This window comes from Echinops telfairi, unplaced genomic scaffold (genome assembly GCF_000313985.2).
Source record: "Echinops telfairi isolate 266 unplaced genomic scaffold, ASM31398v2 ScPeMD7_4;HRSCAF=17, whole genome shotgun sequence".
Taxonomy (NCBI): domain Eukaryota; kingdom Metazoa; phylum Chordata; class Mammalia; order Afrosoricida; family Tenrecidae; genus Echinops; species Echinops telfairi.
The window spans coordinates 21035835-21048849 of NW_022103900.1; the positions used below are offsets into that span (position 1 = coordinate 21035835).

Sequence of the window (13015 nt, forward strand, 5' to 3'; positions counted from 1 at the left end):
CCACATTTGCTTATGCACCCATTTGTCTTCAGTGATCCGTTCGACACCCCGTGATCACACAGGTTGGAAATTTTTTTTTTTTTTATATTGTCCTTCTCCTCAATGGCCTTTCCCTCCTCCCCTACTGGATTGCAGTTGTCGTGGTAAGCAGTGAGCTTCTCCTTTTTAATCATGTCTAAATCCCCAGGAAGTAAATACCGAGACATAAAAAGTACACAATAGTTTTGTTTCATGGATGAATACATTTGGAGAGTTTGCTTATGATGCTAGCTCTTCCTTGGTACCAAAGGCAATTTTTAATCTCACCCTTCCAAGTAAAATATGGCTCTATTTAAATTTGGACTAAAAAACAGTTTATACTGAAGGATCTTCATGATTTCCTCCACTGCAAACATATGCCCAAGGAACCCTCTTCTCACCCTGCCAGTATTTTATTTCCTCCATCCAGAAAATAAGAAAGTTTGGGAGAGTAAAGGAATAGGGCAACTTGCTCTGTTCACAGTGGGTGGAGTCTCAAGGTTGACCATCTCCCCAGTAACAATGCCCTGTTGTATGTTTGCACCTACAGAATTTGTTTGATACAGAGGTAGCCAGAAAGTATGATGCTAGTCAATGACACAATTTTTGATGTAGTAATTTGCCAATAAGAAAATCATCACAGGATTTCTATAAAAGGGGACATGATGGAAGCCCTAACCATTCAGGATTTTTACATCGACGAGAGGAAGTTCATTAATTCTGGGCAGACGTTGTATTGCTATGACCAAAGATGTTTCATAGAAAAACTCATGATGTTCTGAGAGCTCTTCTGAATGTTAATAAAAATTTGGCATTCTATTTTATAGGTGTTCTACTGAAAAGTAATTATGATTTCTGCTAATTAACCTCAATTATCAGACACAAAAACACAGAAAAACAAAACAAATCCAAAAAAACAAACATTAAAATTATTTGGGTAAAACAGGAATCCAAGACATCAATAAAATTGGTGAGTATCAAAAAAATAATGTGCAAGGTATATTCAATGCACCTAATATTAAACTCTCCCATTGCTGAACAATACATTCTTTCTAGCTTTCAGTGGCTGGCATGGAATAGGTTCTCTAGGCGAGGAAACACATCAACGTCTCTACAACAAATGCCATCAGTCAGAGAGCAGTGTACATAAAGAAGCTTATTTAGACGTACATCTGTTAAGCATACATATTTATCACCTGTTTTCATCGTATTCTCACAACTCCTTAGGGCTAACATATTGGTTTTTAAAATGACAAGAAATCCACAAAAAAGGTAACATATTTTTAAATAGCTCAGTTGGAAACAAAGACTCTAAGTTGCATAACTTCACACGGATTCTGTTGTTTTCAAGACATATCAGCTACTATGATCATGATTCAGTACTTGTTCAGAACTCACAGTCATGTTCGCTTGTATCTAGAACAGGTGTTAATTAACCCAGAAAATGACCAATTCTCAAATTAATCAATTTTTAATTTTTCCCTAGTACTTGCAAATTATAAGAAATTTTTGTTGGTATACTGTGTACTGGTTATTTCTAAAATTTACATGTTAAATATATAGTGGTTATGTATATTTTGCAGGGTCATAAATAGTACAAACTTGTGAGACTCCTTCATATAAAATACAATTTAAAACCTTTTGTGACTTAAACAGCAGAAAACAGTAAATTAGATTCTAAAATGACAAATAATTTAAGGCTGAGATATTTGGTATTAATATTTGATTAATGCCAGAAGCCTTGTACTCTAATAAACATGCACAATACTACAATTTTGAACAAAACATCACAATCAATTTGTGTGTGTGTATATATGTATATATACATGTATATATACATATATAAGTATATATAAAGTTATATCGCCCTGAAAGCTAACCAGTCATGTTTGGCTTAATATATAAGTTAGAAATGCTGGGGAGAATATATATATATATGTATGTTTTCAGAATACACAATATAAATATGCCATATATAAATCATGCCATAAAACTAAATGCAAAATCTGCACATTATTGCATGCTTGATGTGCTAATACATGCCCGTTAGTAAGAGCTCCCTCAGCATATCCTCCCTCTGTAACTTTTGCTCCTTGTCCAGTAGCCACGCTGGGAAGGAAAGGTTCTTAAATATGCAGAGAAGTGGGGGAGGGGAGTGTACCTTCATATTCCTTAGGGAGGATTACTCCTTCAGCCAAATATCGGACTGTTACGAAATCAAACCTTAAATAATGCCTAAGAAGGTGTTTTGTTATGTGAATCGATCCGAGTTCATTTTCCTTAGTTTGGCTGGAAGATTCCCTTCCATCCTGGCAGCCCCTCCAGCCATCTTCTGAAGCTTCGGTGGCAAATCAGCCATAGACTGGCTCATAGGATCAGACAACATCTTGGTTGTCTTAGACACCAGTTTTTCTTCGGAGTTGCCTGGCACTGAACTTATTCGTTGAAGTTTCATAGGCAAATCCCCCAAGCTGTAGGCTTTTTCTGAAGTTGTAGAGCTCATTCTCAAGAGTTTTTTTGGAAAGTCTTCTCTTCCAGTCATTTTCTGCAACTTAGACGGAAGCTTCGTGGTGATGTCATCTAGCCCATCTAAGCATTCCACGGAGTTATGCCTCTCTTTGCTATTAGTTATGGCTGGTGCGATTAAAGGCGATGACATGAGGAGCATTTCTTCCTGTTCTTTCACACTGTAAGGGGGAGTGGGAACTTCAAATGTAGCATGGAATTGGGAGTAATCGACTTTAAAGAATCCTTCTTCTAAAGAAATTACAGGAAAAAAGCGATGACCCCAAAGAACTTCATCTTCAGTGTAGGATGTGCGTGCTTGACAAGTCATCCCTGCAGGCAAAAAGAGAGTGCGTGATCAACTGGGCACAGTGGGAGGCAATGCGCTGCCAGTTTGACCTGAGGGGTCCAGGCTGTACTCTCATTTCTGTTTTGAATGTTTTAGCTGAGCAGACTGAATAGCAAAATATGTTAACATGTTTTGCTATTAAGTAAGCAGCTATGATATAGACACTTTTCGTAATGAAAAGAGTATGTAAATATTATCTTTATTAATTATAAATACTCATATAAATATCTTACACAAAACTTAAGAATAAAAATGGCAGAAAACAAATTCATAACATAGTCACCTCTATTAGGAAAAAGAGAAACCATGCACTTTATTCCCAGTATCTGAGAAACATCCAAGAAGTATTGTGTAAAACAAACCTGATTTTGAATCCAAACTTAACCACTATGTACCCCTAAGGAAGATATTCGGTTGGACATCATTTTTTCTTATTTGTAAAACACAAAACCAGACCTACCTTACAGGACTGCTATGAGAATTAAACTTCAAAACTCTGAAATGTAAATCATCTTATAACATACCTAAGTTTACCAGTTGCTCTGAAGATAACTCCAATCCTTGCTTGTCTGTTAAATAAACACACTCTGGGAGGTCACATATTTAGGGGCAAGGGTTCAAGGTGAGACTGAAGATAATTATTCCCCAAACTTTCTGCCAAGAAGTAAATGCTGACTCTTGGTGGGTTTGGAAGACTGTAACTATTTATAGGAGTAGAAAACCCTATCTTTCTCCCTCAGGGCTACTGGTGGTTTTGAACCGCAGGCCACTACTACCAGGGCTCCCTGCTAAATGAATAAAAGATCAAAGTAATCACTTACATACAGTCTCATTTTGGATAGTTTTTTTGAGAAATATATGGTGAAAATCTATGTTCATTACATGAGAGACACTGCATTATGTGCTCTCCATATTTTATTCTAATCCTCACCATTATCCTATGAAGATATTATTTTTCCCAGTTAAAAAACAAATCTATTATTCTTTCTCAGCACAGCTTTAGTAAACTGTAAAGAAAGGATATGAACATAATTCTAATTTTTGTTTTGTTTTCTTTTTCATTTTGGCATTATACCTTTATAATTGTAGTTCAGAATCCAATTCCTAGTAATATATTCATTTAACTTTCTCATGATGAAGGAGTACCAATTCACATCGACAATATTGTGCCAGGGCCAGGGATCCTCCCCCACCTTCACTGTCAAGTTTTTTGATAGAAAGATAATAAGTGATATTACAAAAGTAGTTTCAAATTTTATATATATACATCCAACACCAATCTGTATTTCCCAATAATTTTATAAGCTGTGACTAAACATTTTCTGAGAAGATATCAGAGCATCAGTGAATAAGAAGTGATTAAAACAGTTTTTTCTGATAGATTTACTTGCTTTTATTTTAAGAACTTAAAATATAATGACCACTGAACAAATATCCTGTATGACTACCATTAGCAAATTATATATTCAAGCAAAAATATTGAATTTATATCACAAAAATCAACTATCTCTAAAATTATCATCACTCTAGTTCAAGACCTTATAGTAGTTTTTTTTAAAGATCATAAATGCATATTTACTGTTAAGTGATAGCTCTTCCATTACAATCCCATTTCAATTTAAAAAATACAACAATATAAATTGATTTCTTTAAGAATAATCTGTTAGGCAGACATGAAGATCACGAGGCAGAAACACGCCAAGAAGCATCTTGGCTTCTTCCACAACAATTTCGGATTTCGCGAGCCCTACCAGCTGTTGCTCAAAGGCACCTTCTGTCAGGCGGCACTGCGGGGCCGCATCCAGCTGCGGGAGCAGCTGCCCCGCTACCTCATGGCCGAGACACAGCTGTGTACCACCAGAATTACAGAATAAAAGAGAAAATGGCTCATAATGCCATTACCCATGAGTAAAGGAGACCTGGTGGTGCAATGATTACACACTGGGCTGTTCATTGAAAAGTCGGTTCACATCTACCCAGAGTCACTGCAGACAGATGTAGCCTGGGAAAACTTAGGGGCAAGTTGACCCTGTGATGTGTGTGCTAAAGGAGTTAGAAACGCTGGGAAAGGAATTATATGGGGCAAAATTGATTGCACAGAAATGCCAAGTTCGACATTGTCCCCATTTCAAGAATGCATTGAGTGGATCAGAATGCCTGCTTTCCATGGTTGGTGAAGGCAATCCTCATCATTATTTTGTGGCAACACAGGACCAAAATTTGTCAGTGAAAATCAAGAAAAGACCTGGAATTCCTCTCCTGGTCATTATACAGAACATGATAGTTCTGCACAAACCTTCTCCTAAAACCATCGCCTTTGTTAAAGTGGTTGAGGCAGGTCAGCTTGTCTCCGGACATGAGAAGCAGAGCATCCAGCAACTCAAAGGAGAGCAGGGGCTAGCCAAGAAGCCTGAGCAGAGGACGAGAAAGCGCAAAAACGTCAGTGGCCCCAATCCTCTTAGCTGTCTGAAGAAAAAGAAAAAAACACAAGATACAAAACCATCTTCTTCTTCTGAAAAGAAAAGAAAAAGAATCCAGAACAGAAACCCCTCCCAAAAAGTGCTTTTGGAAAAACAGAATGCAGAAGGGTAACAACTCCTGTGGATTCTTAAAAAAACTTTCAAATATAAAAAAATAATCATTTAAAGTTATGGAAATGTACTTGTCATAAAAGACAAACCTTATTTTTATAAAGGAGAATGTGCCCATAAGCCTCTGCCTACAATTATTTGTAAAATAAAGAGTGAACGGCTTCCGGTGGAACATTATTCACTTTTCTTACTGAGTGATTTTGGGAATTGGTTTTGAAGCTAAAACAATGATCTGTACCTCCCCACCCCCATTATTCTACAAAGAAAGTTGTTATTAAGAGCTTGTGACAGAAAAAAAACACCAGAAGAATCTGTTGTTCAAATCAGGAAATGTGTGCATCTGGGTGTTGTCCTTTCACCACCCTTACTTAATATTTAAACTGAACGACTGGACTATTTGAAGAGAAGGCAGCATGAGGATTGGAGGGAAACTCGTTAATAACCGGCAATATGCTGATGATGACATTTTGTTTATTTCAAGTGAAGAGTACTTAAAGCACTTAATGATAATGGACGTTATCCTTTAGTATGGATTATACCTCAATATAATTAAAACAAAAATCCTTACAACTGGGCCAACAATGTTCATGGAAACAAGAAATGTGTATGCATTCCATTGGGCACATCCGTTGCAAAAGATCTCTTTAATGTGTTCATTGGCAAAAATGCCATGATACTTTTCAATGCTCACAAGCATTCAAAAGCTAGAAAATGAATCTGGAGACAGCAGAACAATTGCTGCCTCTGGAGTTAGAATACTGCTTATACAGTAGACTGCCAGTAAAAGAAATACATCTGGTTTGGAAGACATGCAATGAGACTGCTCCTTAGACATCATGATGCTGAGACTTTGTCTTACATAATTAGGACAGGTTGGTCTTACAAGGTTAGGACATGTTTTCAGGAGGATATCATGTTTGATAAAATAGAGGGTCAACAAAAAGGGGCATACTCTCAATGGAATGGATTGACGCAGCAGGTACAACAATGACTTCAAACATAGCAGCGACTGTGAGGACAGTGTGGGAACAGGCAGTCTTTCCTTGTGCTGTGCAGTCAGAGGAGACAAACAGATTAGACAGTCGCTAACAAGAACAACAGCAGAACTACCTCATTGGACGTGTCCATTTTTACTCAGTGTCATCAACGTTCTAACTCAAAGGCCCCAAGTCTTCTGTCTTCACACCTCAGTTAACAACTTTGATCTCTGAACAATTTGATGCATGTCTATGTGATGAACTGCATTAAACTGAGGTAATAAATTGTACAATTATTCCTAGCAACAATACAATAAATATGAAATGATGTTCTATCACTGTCATCATTTTAGCTCATTGTATTTGGTGGTAATTTATATGTTAGAAAGCAGATATGAAATTAAAAATCAAAATGTGTTCTGCAGTATTTCTCATTATACCATGCAGTACTGCTGAGCTCCAAGGCCTGCCTTGAGCTATCCCTATGGAGTTACTTCAGCATCCATGAAATCATTAAAGAAGCTTCAATGGGAAGAAAAAAAACGAAGAAGGAACAGAAATCTTATAAATGTTTCAGGTTGGGCAAACAAACCACCGATTAATAGTGTCTTTAAAGTGCTATAGCATCAACAACGGAGAAGGTGTTTCAAATGTTTATTCATATAGAAATGCCTGTGAACATTGTCAATAAAATGATGCTGTATGATTTTGTCTGAAACGGATGATAGGCTTTTCTTCTACTATACAAAATTACTTTGTTCCAAAGAAACTGCTATTTGGGGACAGCTTATAAATTTTGAAGGTATATGAATTTGCCTGCCAATTTTGTTACTAAATAGCTTGCGACAAAGTTCTTTAAGTCTAGCAACCTCCTATGCAAAACAGAAATAGTAACACTATCCCTTATAGAACTATTATGGCTAAATACCAAGCGCTGTTCTGGCCACATTACGTTATTTCTAAGTCATAAGATGGATTTCAAATCACTGAATATTCCTTTTTAGGTGGCAATTCCCTTTTTAAAATTACCAGATAATGTAGCAGTGCAAATATTTAAAATTCTATAAAAGATGAATTATTTTATTTTCAACTTTTATGGTTTCTCAACATTTGCTCCTAATATTCCCACTAATGAGAAATTAACAGTGAAAATTTTGGGTGTAACATAAAGACAAGCAGTAAGCCAAATGCTTAAAATATATAGGAAAGATTTGTCAGTCACTTTGCTGTTTCTTTTATTGTTTGATGAATTTATGTATACAAGTTAGTTCTTTTGATGTGACCCCACTCAATACTTGTCCTCAGGAAGCGACCACTACAGATATGAATGCTATCTCAAAGGGAAGATGTCAGATGGTCCCTGGCTATCAGAAAGAATTGTGTTTCGAGTCTTAAAGGCGTGTCTTTTCAACAAGCAGCCAACTGAATGAGATGTCAGCTAGTCCACAAAAGAGCACAACAGTTTACTAGGGTGAACACCCCCCCAGTGGAATATATTTTCAAAGCTATGTATTTAATTTTCTTACAAAACAACCTTATCACTTTTAAAGTAGTCTCAATTACAATTAATGCATTTGTCAAATCTCAGATTCCATTCTTGGAAACACTTTTCAAACTCATCACTTTGGATGACTGACAGCAAGCACCTCCCTCCTTTTTTTTCTTCACCTCTTCTCTTCTCTGTGTTCCAATCCCTGTCCTTTCATGTCGCTCTTCGTGCTCAGAAACAAAAAGTGGCACTGAGTGAGGTCAGGTGAGTCAGGTGCATGGGGCAAGAAGGCATGCTGCTTTTGCCAATAACTGGGGCACTGAGATGGCTGTGTGTACAGGTGCATTGTCGTGGTGGCTAAACAAGTCCCCTGTCTGTCACAAATCAGGCCTTTTTTTTGCCACACACTGTTACACAGTCTTTTAGGAAAAGAAACTTGATTAACAGTCGGATTTGGTGGAATGAACTCCAAAGGCACTATGCGTAGACATTTTTGTCTGTTCAGGAAGTTGACAGATGTCCAAAACGAGGTTTGTCATCCATGAACATTTCACCTTTTTTGAAATGAGAAAACCACTCTTACACTTGAGATTTTCCCATAGTGTTGTCCCTGGAAGCTGTGTCCAACATCACAACAGTTTCTGTGGCACTTTTCCTAAGCAGGAAACAAAGTTTCACAGCTGCACCCTGTTCTCTTAACTCAGCCATCACATAAAATAAAATGACATTGGAGCAAAAATATTTCTATGAAAAAATTCACTGTGACCAGAGAGAACCTTTCCAGGTGACCCCACTGGGTGCACTAACTCATAGCAAGTTGCTAGATGCTTTCCCAGTAGGAAAAATGCCTTCTAAGATCTCTGCTCTGCCCAGTGCAATTCCGGGGTTTTTTGGGTGCTCCCTCATAAGTGATTCAAGAATTATAAATAATGAAAACAAAGACCAGATTTAATAACAGTATTAAATTTTTAACAGAATTTATTAAAATATGAGCACCCCATGTACAAAAGGCTAGGCATGTCAGTGAAAGCTCAAAATTTATTAGCAAGGTCCCCATATGATTAACCTTCTGGTGAATCCCCTTTGACCATTGTTTTGCTATCAGATAGAGTGATTTAGGAAGGGGATTAATGCAGCTGTAGTTAAGTTAAAATTTAACATCTTTTCATTTATTCTCCCTTTTGAACCATTTAAAATGTTTCTAGTTTTTAATATTTCCTGCTTTACTTTTGTATTGCGGTTTTTCTCTGTTTTATTTTGTTATCGTTGTTGGGTTATCATATTGTTTTGGTTTTTTATTTTTTGGGTCCATTTTTCTGCTTTTGAAATCCAAGAGAGGCAATTCAATAGAGACAGTCATTGGATTAATAGATTCTTAAGGTTAAGGTAGGGGACTTTGGGAGCTAATAGTAATGAGTACCAGAAAGAAGAAAATGGTCTAAAATAGATTGTGATGATGATTGCACAACTCTTTTTAGTATGATTCAATTATTGAATTGTCTGCTATGCGGATTCTGTGTCAACAATGATGGTTAAAAATGGACACAGACATCAACAATATAACGAAGATGACGCAGGCCCAGGCAGTGGTTCAATCTGGTACACATGAACTATGCATGATTTGGAGCCAATTTGACCGAAACAAGCAACCACTACTCAGAACATGCTGTGTCATGAGTGCATCATGCATTGACTACTGCGGAGACAGATGGCACTGTCTGTCAACTGACTTACAAACCAGACTCGTCCTGAACCTATAAGCATTGGTGCTGGTCGACAGCTGACTGGCCTAAATAATTTATCAGCTGAGGTATGTCCCGGGTTCTGGGTACTTCCGTAGTGACACCTGAGACTGTGTTGCCATTTGTGCAGTATGTTCCTGGTAGACTAGTCTATTTATAGTTCTTCTCTGCTCCAAGGAAAATGTTCTTGCCTTTGAGACATGAGTAAAACTCTGCCATATATCATAAAGTAGATACATCTTGCTTTCAACCTCTTTCTCTCCAGCATTTTCCTGCAAAGCCCGGCCAGGTGTGCCTTTACCTTCCTCTGAATGGCCATCGTTTGTCATCAGTCTGTTAAAAAGTATAGGTTTCTCTATGGCTTTATTTTGGGCTCATGCTCTGCTGTCTTTATTAATATTCTCAAGTTTACCTCCCTGGCTGTAATACACATTGCAATGGCTACACAGAACTCAGACAAAATTGGTGATTCAAGGGTTTATTAAGGAAGTTAACAAGTTGAAATGCCACTGAGAAATGTTTAGGAAAGTTGCTTATTAGGGCAGGTTACATAATTGCTTCATGTTTGTTGATAAATGCCCAAAGCGTCATACAATTTCATGGGAAGCCTCAATCCATGCAGCTTAAGCTTCATAAGCCAGCACACCCAGTCCCTGAACGAAGTGCACAGAAGCACCGCCCTCCGGTGAGCTTCAGCCCAGTGCAAAGGCACCCTGCTCCACTTCCTTGGATCAGTAAGCCCAGCATCCCCAGTTCGGTGCCCAGAGGCACCCCACTGTGCAGCCAGCCTCCTGCACAAAAGCACTCAGCTTTACCTGCTCTGGGCATTGGGAAGAGTACCACTTTGCTCCTTTCTCCGGCTCCTGGTTCTCCTGCTGCCCCTCTGAATGGTATACCTGTCCGCGTGCTGGAGGCTAACACATTGACAAAACCAGTAGGTTCATTGGGCAGTGATCTCGGGTCCAGAGGATGCACTCTGCTCCTGGCTCTTGGTGGTAATGAGGCCCCTCCTCCTACTTCTCAAAATACCCAAACCACACTCACTAGGGCAGAGTAGAGCTGCCTCTGGAGGTTCCTGAGGCTGTAACTCCTTAAGGAACTGGAGAGGCTCCTTTTTCTCCTGTGGAGAAGCTAGTGAGTTTAAACTGCTGCCCTTGAGGTTAGCAGCCAAACACATAACCACTCTGCAACGAGGGCTCTTTTCCTGCTTCTCACAAGGCTCATTTTATACACCACACAGCAGCGCTTCAAGGGAATCCTGTTCACAAAAACTCACAGGTGACTCTTCTCTGCCCCCACGGTCTCTCTGGACTGATGCAGGGACACATCATTTGGTGGGAGTTAGAGATTTCGGCTAGAAGGCCACATTAAATAATTCACTGCATTTACAAGTGCCTGATTCAGTGACTGGAACAAAATAAATGTCTGTTGAATGAAAGGCAAGCAAGTATGCAGACATGAACAATATCCAACCTAAAAGAATGATCCAAACTAGATGCCATATGAGGGGGATAGTGCATTTCGGGTCATTCCACCAGGTATGATTGTTAATCAAGCTTTCTATTTAGAGGTATTGAAAAGATTGCATAACAGTGTGAGACAAAAAAGGACTAATTTGTGGCAGGCAGGGGACTGATTTTGCCACCAGGACAATGCACCTGTTCACGCAGTCATCTCAGTGCACCAGTTTTTGGCAAGAAACAGCATGCCTCTCGTGCCCCATGTACTGACTCACCAGCCCTCACTCCATGTGACTTCTTTTTGTTTCCACGAATGAAGGGGGACATAAAAGGACAGTGATTTGAACACATAGAACAGGTGAAGATAAAAAGGTAAAAAGGAGGGAGGTGCTGGCAGCCACCCAAACAGATGAGTTTGAAAAATGTTTCCAAGAATGGAATCCCACAGATTTGACAAATATATTGTCAAGGATATTACTTTGAAGCTGATAAGGTTTAAAAAAAATTAAATACATAGATTTGAAAAAAAATCATTTTATTTTGAGGGGGGTAACCCCTCATAGTTTAAAAATCTAGTTTTACTTTTAAAATATATTAACTAATTGTCAGTATACAGATAATTAACATAGAAGCTTCACAAACTGAATGAAATAAAAAGGTCTATCATGATCTATTTGTGATTTAGTCATTGTGCTAAAATCCAATGTAATTTGAAGACTTTTTTTGTTGCAAAAGTTAGCCCAAATTTTGAATAAAAATAAAATGATAGGTTCCTATTGACAAGCTTTAAAGAAGATGTGATTATATTTTCTGAAAACATGCATTTTATAGTAACATGCAAATATAGTAACATTTTCCCTTCTAAAAGGCATTAATTTACAAATTTTCTAACTGTAATCAAACTAATCTTGAAATCATCTAAATCCATATTTAAATTGATAAATGCCAATGCTATTTGAATTAACATAGAGGCAGGTGACTACCATTATTCAAAATACACTATGGGATTTCCTACTCTTAACCAACAGTGCAGCTGTTTGCATGTTTTAATCAGACTTCAGAGTTGAATAAATGTGGTGAAAATCAACAAGAGCTCATCTCTGTGGAAACTGGCAAAGCAACAGATGCTGCTACTGTAAATAGCTGCAACATAGATGAAAAGCATTTTGTGAAAAAGATTTATTTTGTGCAGAGATTCAGAGATGAAAAATGTATATATTATTGTTTAATCAAATGTATTCCATTGTCAGCATAAAAATTTAGAAGAGTAACCAAGTTATTTTTATAAAACAAACATGAACAACAACAAAACCGTAAGGTTTCAAACTACCCACAGAAGTTCAAATCCAGCAGTCACTCCATTGGAGAGAGATGCAGCAATTTGCTTCCATAAAGATTTAAGGGCTTGGAAGCCCTGTGAGTCAGTTCCACTCAGTCCTACGGTGAAAGAATCAGATTACACTTAAAGGCAGTGTTTGTTGTTTGTTTGTTGGCTCGTTTGTCGAGGTACAGGTAGTTGCCATTCTCATTTGAGATACTGACAATAGAATATGTTTGCTTAAACAATAATACATAGTTTTCCACAAATAAGAGAGGGAAAAGAAGAGAAGAAATGGAGAGAGGAAGAGAGAAAAAGAGAAGTCTTTTGCCTCTAAAGGTAGCTTTCTTTTGCCATGCCTGCACTACACAAAAGAAAATCTTCTTTAATTAAACTATGCCATAATAATGATAATAATTAATGTTTGTGTTAGTCCAGGATGACTAGAGAAACAAATCCAGGGACACTCATATATATATGAAAGAGCTTTATAACAAAGAGTAATTGTATATTAAGAAAACATCCCAACCCAGTCCAGATCAAGTCCATAAGTCTGATATTAGCCC

General features: G+C 37.7%; 2 protein-coding genes across 4 annotated transcripts in view; one reads left to right on the top strand and one right to left on the bottom strand.

The window, feature by feature from the left end:
- Nucleotides 1–63: 63 nt before the first annotated feature.
- The window catches only part of KCNJ3 (potassium inwardly rectifying channel subfamily J member 3), a 160333-nt gene continuing 147381 nt past the window's right edge, over nt 64–13015 (bottom strand). Inside the window, exon 4 of one of the 3 annotated variants that reach the window (XM_004703812.2) lies at nt 64–2856. In XM_004703812.2, the coding sequence (XP_004703869.1) occupies nt 2270–2856 (587 nt within the window). In that variant the 3' untranslated portion in view covers nt 64–2269. The remainder of the gene's footprint in view (nt 2857–13015) is intronic. The other 2 variants (XM_004703813.2, XM_045298796.1) reach the window with 2 other exon arrangements.
- Nucleotides 4546–5464, top strand: LOC101658783 (rRNA-processing protein UTP23 homolog). Its single transcript, XM_004703811.1, has 2 exons — nt 4546–4733; nt 4909–5464. The coding sequence occupies exons 1-2, from the start codon at nt 4546–4548 to the stop codon at nt 5462–5464; spliced, it is 744 nt and encodes a 247-aa protein (XP_004703868.1).

Coding starts and splice junctions, on each gene's coding strand:
- LOC101658783 (XM_004703811.1), top strand. CDS start 4,546: ATGAAGATCACGAGGCAGAAACACGCCAAGAAGCATCTTGGCTTCTTC. Junction 4,734..4,908: donor ACACAGCTGTGTACCACCAG/AATTACAGAATA, acceptor TGACCCTGTGAT/GTGTGTGCTAAAGGAGTTAG.